Below are 17,964 nucleotides of genomic sequence, written 5' to 3'. Positions count from 1 at the left end.
TGGAGGAATTGTTGAAAGTAGATTTCTGTCAGCAATAATGGGGAACGAGATGGAGAGGGACCTTCCTGGCAGAGGGGAGAGCGTGAGCAAGGGTGTAAACTAACACAGAAGTGTGAGGGAGAGAGGGGTCTGCACGTCATTGGTGCTGAAACAGCCCAAAGAGTGAGTCAACGGGGGGAGGGCAGAAGATGATGCTGGAGAGGGTCCCTGGTGCCAAAAGCCATCAGCCTGCTTGTTGAAGTTTAGAATAATCTTCACGCATCATGATGATGATTCTAACAACGATAAGAGTAAAAATTTAAAAATACCGATAATAGCTCTGGACCCTTGGCTGTGTACATGCACCTCTCACAAACAGAAGGTGACATATGAACCCAGATAATTGCTTATCCCTGAGTTGTCTGTATACTGATGTCTGCCCTCACAAATCCAGACGCTCTCAGCTCTGGCCTCAATCCCCGCAGTTAGAGGCCCTTCCTTTTTCTGTCTGACTTTAGCCACAAATGCGGGAAAGAGGGACAATGACACGACCTAGTGCACTTTGGAGTGTGACTGGGAGACCTCCCTGCCCGGACAGGTGCAACAACACCACCTTGCCGGGCACCCCAGTCGCTGGGGACCAGCGTGGTTCAAGGCAGTGGGTGATTAGGATTATTACAGAAGCAGCCCACAGGGACTCAGGCCCCTGGGCACAGCACATCATTAGCAGCTGCTTTTGGAGGCGGAGAGGGAGAGTGAATGTATTGGTTTAGAGGAGGCAGCAAAGGACAGTTCTCAAACTGGTATTCTGCCATGGATTTGGGCCCCAGGTTTGACCACCCTCCTTCTTTAGCCTTCCGTCCCTCTCCCCCAGGCCAGCTGAATATCCTGTAGCTTTCAGTGTGACTGTATTTCTTCCTGGCAGATAATTCGAATTACTTTTACTGAACAGCCCTCTCCCCAGTCAAACTGTTGGAAAGAACAGCTGTCAAGTTTCCTGAGAGTTGAGGGTAACATTACCGCATGAGACTTTTACAATGTGTATATTGAGACGCAGCTGTATTTTTTCCCTAGTGCTTCTGTAGCTTTTCTTCTGATTATCCAGATAATGCATGCTCACTCTAGAACATATTGCAGTTGTACAAAAGTGAAGGGGAGCAGAAACAAATTGGCTCCTTCCCTGCTCCTCAAAGAATATCACTGTTAGCATTAAGTATGTTTACTTCCTGGCATTTTTCTATGTTTTTTTTTTTCTTTCCAGAATTGAGATCACTCTTCGTGGAGATACTCTGTAATTTGCTTTTCGTTTTTTTTTTTTTTCTAACTTACCATTTAGCATAAGTGCCTTCGCTCCAAGATCGTCTCTTTTACATGGGCGTACTGCCGTTTGCTAAGCCACTCGCTCCCTTCTATTATACATCTGCCTTGTTTGCAGGAGTTTTTGTTCTGCCATTATAAATTACCCTGCTATGGTGAATGAGACTGTTATCCTGAAGTGTGATGTGTCAAGAATCATACTTTATGGAGAAACTTAAGGCCCTCCCCGCCGCCCCGCTCAGCAGGCACCTGTACCTGTGGTCTTCAAGTCACCTGGGGCCTCGGCTTTGGCGATGGTGCTCACGATCTTGATGTCGGGGAAGAGGATCACCCCTCTGGCGCTTTCAAACTGGGCAGCAGGCCTCCAGAAGCGGTCCGTGCCACGGAGGGTGATCTGGGGCTCGATGGCCTGCAGCACCATCACGTAGGCGTCCACGTCGGGGATGCTGATGCACACGTCTTCTCCAAAGCACCTGGGAAAACAGCAGTCACTGAAGAGCAAACCCTGGAATCATCCGTCATCCAGCTGTGGACAAGGAACATCCAGCCGCCTCTAGTCCTCAATGAGACATCCTGGCTGCCCAGGAGTCTCTGAGGATGTCAACAGACATTCAAATTTAAAGCCATGCTGTAGTATAACTACTAGTAATCTAGGGACTTAAAAAGATTGGCTTCTGGGAGAAGTAGGAATTTTCTATACTAGCAACACTAACCATTAAATCTTTCATTATCCTTTAACAGAGTCATCAATGGCCATGTTAATTAGACAGCCACTGCTTGCTATGTGCATAATGATTTGGTAAACAAATTGTTGTCTCACCGGTGAGTTACAGCCATCTGACTCAGTGAGACCCAGGGCTAAACTCTCCTGCCGCAGCAGAGTGTGTGTTCTCTCTCTGTGATGGTGTCACCCAAGTGCACCTGTGCCAGGTTTGCCAGCGGACTGCTACTGTGATCACGCTCTTTTTTCCTCATACACTGCCACAAAAGTATCTGGGAGGCAGAATGGTGTGACAACAAGAGCAAAGCCTGGGAAGTTAGACAAACTAGGGTCCACGCCTGGCTCTGCCACTCCTGGGCTGGGAGGCTCTGGGCACAGTGCTTGACTCCTGTGAAACTCAGTCTCTTCATCTATACCGTGGGGATGACCATAGTTAATTACCTTATAATAGAAAGGCTTAAACACAGATGACACACAGAAAAGAAGTTGCTCCAGGGCCTGCATCTCGGTTCAAACTCAGTGAGTGTTGACAAGTCTGATGCTTTCCTCAGACCTCATCAGGCATGTGTATCACTGGAACGCTCTGCTGGTCATTTAGACCGAAGACCAAGGCTACAATGGAGAGCCCTAGGGTCTAGATGGATGCTCTGGGAATGATGGGTGTACTCCAGCTTGTGGCAGCCATCAACTTGCATCCCTTGGCAAAGTCCCTGGAGGAAGGGTAGGCTGTGGGGACTCCACACCAAGCCACTCCGTCCTCTTCTCCAGGCTTGGTGAGGTGTGGAAGTAGTGGTAAGCTCCTGCTCCCAGCTTCCTTTGGCCTTTACGGCACCAGCCTCACCATTTATAGAGGACAGCCCTCCCCTTCCTAGTTTATGGACACCTGGTCCCCAAGCTGGAGGCTGGTCAGTCTGGAGACTCAGTCTGGTCCCTCTTCTTCACTGCAGTATGGAGCTGAGCTGGAAGTGTCTCCTCTCTACTGCAGGCTCCCAGGGGTGGCCTTTAGTGTGGAGGTGGGAGCACTTTCTGCATCACTAGAGGTACTGAATATAATTGCTATCTGTGGGTTTTATCCTGGCATCTGTCCCAGGCCCCAGCAACATGGCAGTCAGCAGACCCACCTTTCCTGTCCTTGTTCCTGTCTTTCTGGGTCCTTTTTCTGGCTCCAGGTGCCAGTGACTCCCTTTCTGCTTCTCAGGAATTTTTCTGGGGACCCCTTCCTAGCAGCCATCCCAGGCAGATGTTTGGCTGAGAAACTATTTGATAGGCCAATAAAGGAGTTATCAAAAGGTCGCAGTGATTGTCTGATCTCTTTAATTTAACCCTGATCCTTGGAGACTATCCATGCCCTCCCTTTCTCTTGCATACTCATAGTATTTAGGAGCTCTATCAATGTTCGGTTGGTTAATTTAATTTAATTTAATTAATAAACATTTGCTAAGTTTGATACTATATGTAGAAAACCTTAAAGATGCTACCAAAACACTATTAGAACTAATAAATGAGTTCAGTAAATTTTGGGATACAAAATTAATATACAGAAATCTGTTGAATTTTTATACACTGATAACAAATTATCAGAAAGAGAAATTAAGAAAACCCATTTACAATTGCATCAAAAAGAATAAATTACCTAGGAATGAATCTAATCAAGGAGGTAGAAGACCTGTACTTGGAAAACTATGAGACATTGATGAAAGAAATTAAAGACATTACAAACAACCGGAAAGATATATCATGTTAATGGATTGGAAGATTAATATTGTTAAAATGACCATAGTACTGAAGGCAATCTATAGATTCAATGCAATCCCCACCAAAATGCCAATGGCATTTTTCACTGAACTAGAATAAATCTGAAATTTGTATGGAACCATAAAAGTCCTCAAATAGCCAAAACAATCTTGAGAAAAATCAAAGCTGAAGGTACCATACTCCTTGACTTCAGACTATGCTACAAAGCTAGAGTAATCCAAACAGTATGGTACTGGCACAAAAACAGACACATAGATTAGTGGAACAGAATAGAGAGCCTGGAACTAAACCCATGCATATACAATCAATTAATTTATGACAAAATAAACAAGAATATACAATGCAGAAAAGACAGCTTCTTCAATAAATGATGCTGGGGAAACTGGACAGCTACATCCAAAAGAATCAATCTGGATTACTTTCTCACAGTATATACAAAAATAGCCCCAAATCAATTAACAAGTTAATTGTAAGACCTGAAACCATAAAATCCCTAGGAGAAAACATAGGCAGTATGCACTTTGACATCGGTCTTAGCAATATATATATACATATATATATGATCTGTCTTCTTAGGCAAGGGAAACAAAAGCAAAAATAAACACAAGGAACTACATCCAACTCAAAAGTTTTTGTACAGTGAAGGAAACTATCAATGGTATAAAAAGGCAGCCCAATGACTGAGAGAAGAGATTTGCAGATGACCTATATAGTAAGGGATTGATATCCAAAATACACAAAGAACTCATACAACTCAATGTCAAAAAACAGCCAACCCAATTAAAAGATGGGCAAAGGACATGAATAAACATTTTCCCAAAGAAGACATACAGATGGCCAACAGACACATAAAAAGATGTTCAGCATCACTAATGGGAATCAAAACCACAATGAGGCACCACTTCACCCCTGTCAGAAAGACTAACATCAAAAAGAAAACAAATAACAAGTGTTGGCAAAGGTGTGGAGAAAGGGAAACCCCAATGCACTGTTGGTGGGAAGGTAAACTGGTGCAGCCACTATGCAGAACAGCATGGAAGTTCCTCAAAAAATTAAAAATAGAACTGCCATATAATCCAGCAAATTCACTTCTGGGTATTTACCTGCAGAAAATAAAAACATTAATTTGATAAGATACAGGAAAACATTAATTTGATAAGATACCAATGTTCACTGCAGCATTATTTACATTAGGCAAGATACGGAAGTAACCTAACTGTCCAAGGATAGATGGATGATTGTGGGGTGTGTGTGTGTGTGTGTCACACACACAATAGAATATTACTCAGTCATAAGAAAAAAATGAAATCTGGCAATTTGCAACAAAATGGATAGATCTAGAGGGTGTTATGCTAAGTGAAACATGTCAGAAAAAGACTGTGATTTCACTTATATGTGGAATCTAAAAAACGAAACAAAAACAGACTCATAGATACACAGAGCAAATAGGTGATTGCCAGAAGGGAGGGGGATGGGGGTGGGTGAAATAGGTGAAGGAGATTAAGCAGTAAAGACCTCCAGTTATAAAATAAAAACTCCACAGGGATGTAGTATAGTGTAAGGAATATGATCAATAATGTAGTGACTGTATGGGGACAGATGGTTACCAGACTTACCATGATGATCATTTCATAATGTGTGCAAATGTCACATCACTACGAAGTATACCTGAAACTAACATGATATTGTATGTCAGCTATATTTCATGTGGAAAAAAATAGAAGAAAACAAAAGTAGACCACAAATCCATTGGGACGTCCTCACAGGGACAATGGAGAAGCTGCCAACAGTTGAAGAAGAGGTGAATCCTGTTTTGCAAGAGAACATTCCCCAGGGATCATCCCCAACGCCTTGGCTGGGACCCAGGCTGACCAGCATCTACTCACTGGACTTTGGAAGAGACTTTCAAGCGCCGCACACCTGCGGTTGGGAACTGCCTGGAGTTGATGTAGGAGACCTTCTGGAGGGCATGGTTGATGTTCCCAATGTCGTCACCTTCCATCACCAGGACGGACTGCGAGGGGTTGAAATGATACTGGAAGACAGAAAGGGGTATCATAGGAGCAAATGATCAGTGACATAAGCAGTCCCATGGAGCCCCTCCATCTCCATGAAAAGGCCACCAAGGCCAGCACAGGTATCTCCAAGGCACCTGCAAGTGCAGCATCTGTGTGCCCAGATGACTGTTTCAACCCCTCAAGCAATCCCTGCTTGAGGGGGTGACTGGTGGGCTTCGGGATCCTCCTCTGTAAGATTCCCAGGAATTATAAACTCCTGGTAATACCAACCTGAGCCACAGGATGGAATTCTGAATTCGCATCCTCTGGGCTACTGTGGGGTCCTGCCCAGAAGCTTTCAGCCCTTGGACTGCCCACCCCCTCAGCTGACACCCTGGAAACTTAGGGCTTTGGTTCCTTTTGCTGTCTTGTCTTTGGTCTTGAACTGCTCCTTCATTCACCGTGCACTCCACTTCCTGACTCCTGACCCAATTTTTAACATCCAACCTTAAAGCTCATTTTTCAGTTAATGGCTTTCCTTCTCTTAGCTCTGATTCTCAGTCTTGCCCGCTTGTTGCTAAACTCTGGTTTCCCATAGGTTTTCCTCACTTGCTGTTTTTACACCTGCCGGCTGTCTTAGTTTTGTTACCTATGCACCGCATCCTGAGTCCCTGCTACCCCGTGCTTGGTGAAGGCCCGGGGACTACGATGCTCCCCACTGAGTCACCTGGGTCCCCAAACCAGATAAACTAGATACAGACTTCTCTCCCATGATGTTCCCAGTAGTTACTCTTTGAATGGCGCATGGAGAATCGCGTTTGCACTGCTCTGAGTTACTGACCTTGACACACTTCTAAGAATTATTAGGAACTGCTATCAATAAAATGTCAGGAACTTATGTGTGGATTCAGGTTATGCATCCAATACTCATGTCATGGGAAAGAGAGACACGGATACATTTTTATGTAGCTACTTGCCAACAATTATTTATTTTTTTTGAATAACACGTGTACATGGTTCAGCTATATATGTGTGCTAGTGTCCACCCCATTCTTCTCTCCTGTTGAACTAATTTCCCCAATCCCATTCCACAAGTAATCACTGTTCCATTAATTTCTAGTGACAGATTACATTATTGTTCATAATTAGTTGCTCCCTTCCTACCCTCACCCAGTGAGAGGCTTATACATGTCTGCACTCTTGTCAACAGGCTCGATCACGTGACTTCTGTACCTTTCCCTGCAGGGTATACATTTTTGCCCTGTTGCATTCAACAGCGGTCATGTGACTTGCCAACAAAATGGGGACAGAATTATTGTTTGGTTCATAACCATGTGGGAGATTTAACAGCCAGTTCATAGTTTGCCATGTCACTTTCCCTCTCATGAAACATGCAAAGCCTGGGTCTCACAGTGAAGGGGTTATGGGTAAGAGCTGCCACCAAACTATGGTTACCAGGGGGAAAGGGGGAGGGGGAGGGGGAGGGATAGATTAAGAGTTTGAGATTAACAGATACATATTACTATATATTAGAACAGATAAACAACAAGGACCTACTATGTAGCACAAGGAACTATATTCAATTTATTATAATGAGCCATAATGGAAAAGAAACTGAAAATACATATATGTACATACCTATATGTATAACTGAATCGCTTTGCTGTACTCCTGAAACTAACACAGTAAACTGACTACACTTCAATAAAAAATAAGAATTAAAAAAACACATAATGAGAAAAAGAGCTGCAGCCAATCTTTAATGACTTGAAGTGTTATCAATAAAAAAAAATTTCTGTATAATCTACAGAAATTTTAAAGTCATTTGTTACTGCAGCATAACCTCACCTATCCTGACAGTTGCTACTTAAGCATTTTATGAATATATAATCAATAAATATAGATTCCCATTTTTCTCCTTTCTTACAGCAAAGATAGCTTATTACATACTATACTGTACTTTGCTTTTTTCCATTTAGCTTGTGTCTTGGAGATCTTTTCTTTTTTTTTTTAAAGTTGTATGATACAATTTAACATTAAATCAATTATTTAACCAGTCTCCTAATATGAAGACTTGGGTTGTTTCCAATCTTCTACTAATAATGCTTCAATGAATAACCTGTACATATAATATTTCATTAACATTTCATAAATGTGTAAATGTATCTGTAGAATAAAGCCCTACAAGTGAAATTGTTAGGTCAAAGAGTGTATGCCCTTTAAATTTTGACAAATGTTGCCAAATTTCTCATTGCTAGGGATTACATCAATATATACTCCCTCTCACAGTGTATGATAAAGCTTCTTTTCTCAAGACCTCAACAACAGAGCATGCTATCAAACTTTGGGATTTTTGTCAATCTGACAGGTGATAATACTATCTTAATGTAGTTTTATTTTACATTTCTCTTTCCATGAAGTAGGTTGAGTATGCTTTCAAGAGTTTAAGAAAAAATCTATCTATATTGGCTTTTCTCTGCTATGACTCAGATGTCTTTATAAGAGTTCCTTGTTCTGTGTCTGGACCCTATCAGGAGGTGGGTGTCTCACGAGCACTGTGGTGCCATTGTCCCATGTAATAATCCCTTGTATTGTGGCCCTTAGTCAACTTTTAGCTCAATCTTTGTCTCTCTTAACTATCATGTGAGCATTTCACTGTTACCTCTTCCAAGCCTCCCCAGTTTCCCTCACTTAGGTCCCCAATGAGCTCCTACAGTGCTTATGCAATGGTAGTATAATTATTACAGTGCAGTGACCATGAACTCCCTGAGGACAGGGGCTCCAACTCTTATCCCTGAATCCCAGAACTTCATCCTAGGGCTCTGGAAGCCCCTGTTTGATGAATGACTGAGTGGTCCCCCAGCCCACATTTTACTCAGTATCATCTCCTGTTATTCCCCCAAAGGACTCTTTCTTTCAGTCATGTCTTTTCAGTCAAGCTTTGGTGTGAGTCATTATCAGTGCTCACAAAACCCTGTTCTCCTGTCCTTCCTAGGCTTCCTGGAGATAACGTATCCACATGGTTCAACTATATATGTGTGCTAAGTGTCCACGCCATTTTCCAGCTGCCTTGATCTACCTGTGGGTGGGTCATGTGGCTGCATCCAGCCAATGGGATATGAGAGGAAGTGATACTGGTGCTCTAGGCTGAAGCAGTGAAGGGCCCTGCTGGACACACCACCCTTTTTTCTTTGCCCTAGTGGTCTGTGGCATTCCTCACTTCCCCAGCTTAGTGTGAGAGAGAAATAAACTTGTAAGCATTAAGCAATAGACATTTTGGGGTCATTGGCTATTGCAATTGCTTGGACCACTGGAAGAATTCAACCTTTCCTTCCTGGGCATGAGTCTCACTTCCCCAAATCTATGTAGCATCTCTGAAAGGCTGTGTGGACTGCCACAACCCAGTCCCAGCACAAGCTACAGAGTACGGCTTTGGACAATTTCCTTTCTCTTTCTGGACTTTATTTCCTCATTTAAAATAACGGAGATATTAATATCTACCTGTCTGGAGCTTAAATGAGATAATGTATATAAAGTCTCTAGCACTTAAAAAGGTGTTCAATCTATAATCGCTTTTATTATCACTCTTAATAATGTAATTACTTCTGCGCCAAGTCTTTGCCTGTGCTGGGAACACTGCCTTGGCTGTTCTTCTTTCCCTGCAGTTCAGTTCCCTCCTGTCCTCAAAGCCGAAGCAGGGTCTCTCTGAGCTGTGACGTCTGGTCACAAGCACTGTCCCCCGCGCTGGATTCAGGAGCCCCTGGGCACATGCACAGGTGATGCCACAGTCGGCCTCTGGTTGGCTTAGCTTCTCTCCTGCTGTGGCTGACTCACTAGCTAAGCATGTCTGTCTGTCTGCCCCCTCCCCCAATAGATTGTGAGGAGCCTGAGGACAGCATTACCACGGGGTCCAGCACATGACAAGCATGAGGTAAGATGGTGCCCCCTGCCGAGAAGGCCGATCTCTGAGCTCTGCATGAGGGCTGAACAGAAAAACCAAGCGGTTCTCCCAGAGGGACTGATTGGCAGCAAGCCGTGGCATGCCCACTGCAGCCCCTAGGGAGAGGATGGGTTAGAGAATGTGTCGGATCTGTAGTGAATACCCTAGTCTGCTTGCCAGAGCATCCCCAAATGGCCACAGTGCTTGAGGTGAGCACTGGCTTAGCCATCAATATAGTACCTGCAGGATCAATAAAATCCTTCACTAAAGTAGGTTTTGTTTGTATGGTTGTTTTTTTTGTGTGTGTGTGTGTAGCGGGGCATCGACTGACGGTCGGTCTCTGGTATTGCAGGATACAGGGTGGTACTGGCATGACCACAGGGGCAGGAGATGGCTTCCTGGGGACCTGGCAAAGGGTGACAGTATTCATTCTCCCTGGGAAGCCACCACAGTGGTTCCTTTCTCTGAGCCAAGAAGCAGTTAGACAGATGGCCTTTGCAGAATGGTCAGCACTGTTGGAGGGTCGGCCAATGTCGCCAGCCACCTACCAGGCTGAGACATCGGTGAGGCCCCTGCCCAAGGCCCTGGCTTGTTCTTCGAGGACCAGCTGGCTATGTCACCCCAGGCCCCTTGCCCTTCCTTTGGACACCTGCTAGCCCCTCTGGGCTGGGCCAGATGAAGATTTGCCACAATAGAGGCTCTTCTGTCACAACTGTCACCCAGGCTTACTTTTCAAAAAAGAAGTGGCAGCAGCAATGCCAAGTGCAAGGTCAGCCCAGCAGGAGAAGGGAACTGTGATTTGTTGAGAGCCTGTTTTCTAGGGGAGATCTGTACCTATATCCATCTGTATGCATATATATCATCTATATCTTTATCTGCACATCTGTCTATGTGAATGCATATCTTTGCTATATCTGATATATAAATATATATGAGGATGTATAAAAATATATATAATTCAATTCTTACATAACTACAAAGTAATATTAAGTCCTTTTTACACATGAGGGAACTGGGGCTTAAAAGATTAAAGTATGTTGCCCAAGGTCACCCAACTCATACACATCCGTACTGTGCTTTGAACCTAGGAGTGTTTTGTTCCCAGTGTCTTGCTCTTTCCCACCCTTTCCGCACCGTGGAGGTTGGCGGGGATCGTCCTATAAAAATCAGAAGTGGGCATTCCTCAGGAATGTGGCTGTTCCACCACGTCTGGTGTGGATACATAACCATAACCACCTGGACCATTTAATGACTCCAGACGTGCTGGAGAAGTATCCAGAAATACGCAGGACCCAGGGGGAAACAAGGGAGAAGAGGACCTCGTGTGGGGCCCTGTGAGGGGGTGCAACGCTTCTGCAGTCATGAGAGGCCCTCAGTTCTCTGCACCAGCCAGAGAGGATGGAGAAGGCCAGGAGCCAGTGGAGAAACTGCTAGTCATCATTCAAAAACGAAATGAGGGCTAGAGGAGGGAGGCGGGGGAGGAAGTGGTTTTAACAGTATTCAAGAATGCCTTCTCATCTGAGTTGCTAGCACAGAGGAAAGAGCATAGACTTATTTTGGACAAGTCCCTGGGCCCCGATCTCCTTATTTCTGAAATGGGGTCATGATATTTAATTCGTTGTGAGGAGTGGGGATAATGAACTTAAAATAGCCCCCAGTGGGTGCACCGCAAATTGTGTGTCTTATCATTAACTTCTCACTCTGCGGTCTGGTTCTTGCCAGCCGCGCCCTCAGGATGGAAAAGGATCATTTGCAGAGCCTGGTTATGAGCAGGTGGTATCCTAAAAAGTCAGATTAGCTTCCTCCACCCCCCACCGCTTTCGGGGCCACTTGATTTCGCGCTTCCTCTTTCACAGGCTAGGACTGCTATGTAGGAATTGCTGTGGTTCTTAATTTATAATTCTAAGAACGTGTGGCTTTTCAGTTCAGCATCTTTGGTTTATTTGTTCTATAGGGCTTGGAATCCTGAAGCTGTGGCCCCGTGAGATGGTCCAGGGCAGAGGAGATCCATTTAGAGACAGGGGGCAAATCCAGAATCAGATAGGGGAGGGTTAGAAGGACAAATTTCTGCATCGCTGGTGTGGCAAAACACTAAGGAAACAGTACAAACAGTAGGTCAAGGACCAAACCTCAGGCTCTGCTCGTGACGGTATCTGTATAAAATGTGCCAAGAGGGGCTTCCGTGGGCCAGCTGCCATGAAAAAGACTGGTGGAAAGCCCGCCTTTCCAATAGAGACAGTGTTGTGAGTTTCCTTCAGTGACAGGTGGTTAGCTATTGAGAGTACCTGGGTGTATGTAGGTGTGTGTATGTGTGTGTATGTTTGTGCATGTGTGTGTGTTTCACGCATGTTAAACAAGGCTCTGGAAAGCCATTCTTGCTTTACCCTGACTTTGTAATCCTCTCATCTTCCCCATCTGACCCAGGCTCCATTCGGAACCCCACAGCTGTCTAGATCATGCTCCCTTGCAATGGAGCCCTTTAATGCTGCTTGTTGCCAACAGAAAACAAAACAAAACAAAACAAAACAGTAAACACCTAGACATTAACAAGGCCCTGGACATGGCTTTTGCCTCCTGCCTCTCTGGTCACACTTTCTACTTTTCCTTCTGCAGTTTGGGCACTTGTCACACTGGCCTTCTGCCTAGAGTGACTGCCTTGCCCTGACCCCCGCCACTGCCTGTCTTCTTGCTGGTTGGTTCTTACCCTGAAACATTCTGCTCAGACTCTGCCTCCTCCAAAGAGCCTTCCCTGAACTACTGTTCCCCAGGTTCTGAAGCTCTGAACTGACTGGGTTCACATTCTGGCTCCATTCATTACCATCTTTGGGATCCTTGGCAAGTTTCCTTTCTTTTCCAGGCTTCAATTCCTCATGAGCAAAATGGGAATATTCATGGTCCTTTTATCATAGGGTTGTTCTGGGGCTTAAATGAGTTAAACTCTTAGAACACTTTTAGAACAGTGCCTGGCACGTGGGAGACTCTCAGTAAATGTTCATGCTCGTAATCATTGTAGCAGTTACTGCGCTGGATTACAGGCATCTGCTTGGGCCACTGGGTTCCCCAAAGACAATAAGCCTGGAATATTCATTCTGTGCCCCTCTACTCAGCCCAGAACTGAATTACATGGCTGTCCATGGAATGTATGTGGAAGTGATTGTGACTTAAAGAAAAGCATGATGTGTCCAGATCACTGGCCCCTCCAAGGCTACCCAAGGTCAGAGCCCCACAAGCTTCTGACAGCATAAACAAGAGGGCTCTCTGTTGGAGGGGTGACTCCCCATCCTGGGGCTGGGGCTGGGGCAGGGAGGCAGGGGGAGCTCCATGGGCAGCACTGAGTGTGGACGGGAGGCGGTGGGAAACCTCTGTTCTGGTCATTCCCTCCTTGGGAAAACTTCACAGCCGCTGGACCCTCACGGGTCTGTCCAGTGTTCCTGGAGGCAGAGGGTGGGCCGCCCTGACTTCCAGAGAGGAGGCCTCGGGGCTGCCTGTTCTCGGTGGGGTCCACGATGATTGAGCGGAGGCTGCAGCGATGCTTACCTTGCTCTTTGCTCAGGACCCCGAGGCCTTGGTCCAGGTGAGGCCAGAGCCATCCCTGCCAGTCAGGGAGGTGCTTGATGAGGCCATCACCCACATCCTGCCCCCTCCAGAGGAGCTTTTCTCAAAATGTAGCTTGGATTCCCTTGGATGACTGGAATATTTTTATTTTGCATGGATGATAAAAATAATAAATCCGCTCATAGTCCCTTTGACTGCAGACACTGCCTGGAGCCCAGTCTGTGCCTCAGTGTCACCACGTCAGACCCAGGGACCTCCGCATCTGCTTTCTAATTCCACCCTACCCCGGGTTGGTCTTTTCTGATTAGCATTTTCCACGGTCCAAACTTTTAATTCTACTTTTTTGTATTTGTGAAATGTGTTCTTGGGCGCTACTTCAATTCCTTTAGGCCAGTAGACAACAGATCACCCTCCCAACCCAGGAAAAAAAATGAAATATAACAGCTCCCTCCAGGTAGACACTGAGCACGTGCCTGCTTTTGTGCACTGAACTCATTATACACAAGGGCTTCATCTGGGAATTTGAGGAGATGCACAAGTCTGTCGTGGAGTCACAGTCACGAATCTCCCTGCTGTAGCAGCACCTGTGTGGTGGTACCAGCCTTGTGCGACGTGGCGGGAAATGACTCCACTGCCAGGAGGCCACTGGGCGCTGGGCAGCCACTGACTCATGAAGCAACGTCTGACTGGGGGCCATGCCGGCTCCTTCCTTACCTTTATTCCTTGGCCCAGGCTCTCCAGGGAGTTGATATCCAGCCCTTCCTTGCAGGCCTGCAGGCAGGAAATCACCTTCTGACTGTCCATTTTCCCCGGACGGATGGTGAGGCTGGCCAGGCTGCCGTGGAAGAATTGAGCAAAGCGCGGTTTGGTGACTTCTCCTCCTACAAGACAGAGACACACCATTATTTGCCCTGCGGAGACTGGGTGGGAAACACCACTTCCAGGCGCCATCTGGTGGGAGGCAAGAACACAGTGGCTGCGTCCCCTAGACCCGAGCTTCTCCTTGCAGAGCTGCGGGGCCAGAATCTCAAGAGGATGTTATTTGCCGCCAAGACCTTGGCACTCCCCAGCTGCACCCATTTAGGAATCTGGGCTTCTTGAATTTTAAAACATTTACTTTCAGAGGCACAAACTGTCTTAGAAGACAGGGAGGGCCTACAGGGTAAAAGCAGGAGAGAGAAAGACGCTACCAGTGCTGAAAGCTGTGCTGTGTGCCACGCTGACTGCTGGGGACTTCATCTGAGTGAGCCTGCAAAGAAGGGGTCATTGTTTCCAAGGGACAGATGATGAGGAACCCTGGGACTCAGAAAGGTTGAGGGACTTGCCTCAGGACACACAGCTAAAAGCAGAGCTGGGGCTCTAGTCCAGGTCTGTCTGGCTGTAGAGCTGGCATTTGCTCTCTTGTATTCCTCTGAGGGGCTGGCATGCAGTTGAGGGGACCTGGAAACGCCATGTCCGTGGGCTCTGGCTCTCTCGTGGTGAGTTGATTTTACATCCACTCAAATTCAGGTTCTTTGTCATGCAAGGGCTTCCTCGATTCTGTTCTACCTTGGACTTTCTTCTTATCTCCTTCTCATCAGCAGTTTTCTACTGTTCGCTCTGCTGGCTGAGCTGAGTCTGTCTGAGCCCGACTTGGCTTTTCCGCTTGTGAAATTGTTCGACGTGACTCCTGTGGCAAGGCCAGACTGAAAGCCACCTCCTCTCATTTTCTCCCTCATTTACTTAAAATAAAAGCTCCCCCAAGGTCCACTGGATGCCTCACCTCCACCAGGAGGCCTTCCCCACTGACTTTATGAGCACAGACCCCTTCCATCCCTGGGCAGCCTACGTCGTCAATCCTAGCCTTGATCTTGCACTTCTGTTTGTACAGAGAGGTATACAGGGAAGATGGACCTGGGTGGAACTCTAGCTTTGCTAATCCCCTGGAGGGGTTTTGGAGCCTCTCTGAGCCTCTGCTTGCTTGTAGGGGACACTCCTGGGTCTTGCCTCCTTGCTTTCCTGGCTCTTAGCAGCTTCCCCAGTGGCCAGCTCCCACGGGCACAGCCGGCACCTACCCCTGCAGTGTGCTGCATGAGAACCCCACCCCGTGAACCACTTTCCCCAGCATCCTGGAGGGCAGTTTTCTGGCAGGTTCTGCCAAAGTAAAAACAACTGTGACTTCTCTGCTCTTCAGTGAGCCACACTGTGTCGACTAAGTCTGGACCCCAGCCTGGGGGGCAGAGGGCTCTCCATGGGGTGCTCTGTTTCAGCTTTGGGGGAGAAGATGTTCCTGACTCTGCATTCCTATAGTCTTCTGAGTTCCCCTGATTTAGTCACTAATCCTTTATTATCCCAATCCTCTGTGATAGTATTGTTTTATATTTCCTTGTTTAAATTACTGTTGTTTCTCTCTCCTGATTGGGTCCAGAACTGATACACCCTCTATGTTTGCACACACACCTTTGCTCACACCCATTCCTCCTCACACTGAGATACCAGATCAAGCAGATCCCACTGGTCCTTCGAGGGCCCTTAAGCACCCTGCCCACTGTTCCTTCTTCCTGCCCTGAGCCTTGGAAAGAAGATAGTTTTTTTTAAAGTGCCCCTCACAACTTGGCATTGTTGGGTGATGGTTTACATGTATGTGTTTTCTGTCTTCAGTAGCCTAGAATGGGTGATACTCAACCTTGGCTGCATATTTTAATCACTGGGGGAGTCTTTAAAAAATAAACTGATCCTGGTGCTGGCTGGGTCCCACGCAGAGAGATTGTGACCTAACTGGTCTGGGGAGTTTTAAGAACTCCTTTGGGTGAATCAAACATGAAGTCAAGGTGAAGAACCCCTAGGCTGTGAAATTTCTAGCCAGGCTTCTGCATACTCCTTACGTGATCTCTCTCCTTTACGACAGACACCTGCAGGTTTAGCTTGCCTCTCTTTGCAGGCTGCTGGAATTTATTTGTTGAAGTCTGTCTGCTGCATGGCAGGGAGCACACATGCATGATTCATTTCAGTGAAGACAATACTGAGCAGGTATTAGGGGCTGAGGGCTGCCCCAGGCATCTTGCATAAGCTGGCTCATTTATCCCTCTCAACAATGCCGGCCCCTGCCCCTGTGTCATGGGACATCCTCCACCCTGCCTGGCACACAGCAGACACTTCATAACTGTTTGCTGAATTGTAGGAGATGATCCAGCAGAGTCGTGGACACTGTGTCTCTGACATCTACCTCACTCCTGCCTTCTTGCAAGGCAGCCCTGAGGTTTGGGGGGGTTGACCTGAGTTCCAGGGATGGACTCTATTTAGTCAAAGCTAATGAGGTGATCCTGTCTCCAGGGCTCCAGTGACTGAAGCAGCCATGGACTTGGGACCCCGTACCAGGATGAAGTCACCCGGCACCTGGCATCCAAAAAGCCACAGGGGTTGGTCCAGGGATAATCATGAGACCAAATTCAGGCCGATGAAATGAGCGGAGAAATTGACATGCAGCCTCTGGGAAAAGAGCTTCTATTTTCTCTGTAGAAAGTTTCTGGAACCTACTCTTGCTCTCTTTCCCTGGAGACCATTATGTGAAGGTAGAAGGCTCGGGGCTGTGGTAGTCACCCTGCAAGCAGACCGAGGACGACCGGGCAATGCCTGGAGGAGGGCGGGGCCAGGGGAGCACAGCTGGCTGAGCGACCCCTGAGTGGCCGGCCTCCCTGCTTTCCAGCGGGACATCCTCAGCTGTGGGAGCCAATCAGCCACCTTTACGGTTCAAGTCGTTTTGCCTCACACTGTTGTTACTTGCCCTTCAAAGCATCCTCACATGGAAGAAATAAAAGGAGAAGGCTCTATGGAAGTGCTCAGTCCACAGATGTGGCTTCGAGAGGTAATCTGAGGTTGCCATGGCTTTGGGTAGCCAATATGGAACCTTTGGATTTTGGCCTTTAAAGCCCTCATGGTTAAGGTGCCTCTCACAGCCATTAGCATGCTCCTACTCTAGCAAATGGACACTCCAGCTGACCTGCAATAAGAAGGGTGTGAGCCTGGGTCTGGATGGTGGAGCTGCCACCCTCCAGGGCATCCTGGTGCTCATCTCTCCCATGCCTGGTCCCCGACTTAGAGCAGGAGATCCAACAACAACTCTCATTTGCTGGGCTTGAACTATGAGCCCAGCACTGTGTCATGCCCTCAACATACGCCATCTTACTGAATCTTCATCAAACACTTAGGAGGTAGGTACTTACTCTCTAGTAACAGAAGAGCAAACTCAGGCTTAGGGATAAGAAAGTGACCAAGGCACACGAGTATGAAGTAGTGCAATGTGCGCTTCTGCAGAGTGAGGGCGTCCATCCGTGCCCAGGACCTGCTGGGCATCTGAGTGGTCCTGGGCAGCCCAGCCTAGAGCCCAGCTGAGAGGGGCCACTGTGTTCTGTGGTCCAGGCCCTTTCAGCTGCTCCCTCAGCAGCTCCACCCTTAAAGGCCACACCTTATGACTCTCCCGGATGCCGGGATGTTTTCCTACACACTCTTTTCGCTCAGCAGAACATCTATATTTTGTATTTTTGACTCAGGAATTCCAGATCTGTGACACCCTCTATTCGCGATGCAGCTCCAGGGAAGAAATTCAATTAGCATTTTGCAATAGGAGGCCAGCAAAGATTTGAAATATATTTGCACTAGAAGTGGTTGTGATGCAGGATTTAGAAAAATAATGGAAATCTCTTTCTTTTAATATCTAGGAT

At 46.7% G+C, this 17,964-nt stretch overlaps 1 protein-coding gene across 3 annotated transcripts in view; it reads right to left on the bottom strand.

Moving 5' to 3' along the window:
- The window catches only part of CLSTN2 (calsyntenin 2), a 592,242-nt gene that overhangs the window by 17,329 nt on the left and 556,949 nt on the right, over positions 1 to 17,964 (bottom strand). For 2 of the 3 annotated variants that reach the window (XM_010976786.3, XM_064491596.1), the window contains exons 10-12: positions 13,979 to 14,145; positions 5,659 to 5,807; positions 1,552 to 1,769 (exon numbers count right to left, since the gene is read on the bottom strand). In XM_010976786.3, the coding sequence (XP_010975088.3) occupies positions 1,552 to 1,769; positions 5,659 to 5,807; positions 13,979 to 14,145 (534 nt within the window). The remainder of the gene's footprint in view (positions 1 to 1,551; positions 1,770 to 5,658; positions 5,808 to 13,978; positions 14,146 to 17,964) is intronic. The other variant, XM_064491598.1, reaches the window with a different exon arrangement.

This window comes from Camelus dromedarius, chromosome 2 (genome assembly GCF_036321535.1).
Source record: "Camelus dromedarius isolate mCamDro1 chromosome 2, mCamDro1.pat, whole genome shotgun sequence".
NCBI classification, from domain to species: domain Eukaryota; kingdom Metazoa; phylum Chordata; class Mammalia; order Artiodactyla; family Camelidae; genus Camelus; species Camelus dromedarius.
The sequence above is the reverse complement of the archived record's forward strand: the minus strand, read 5'-3'. Positions and strand labels throughout refer to the sequence as shown.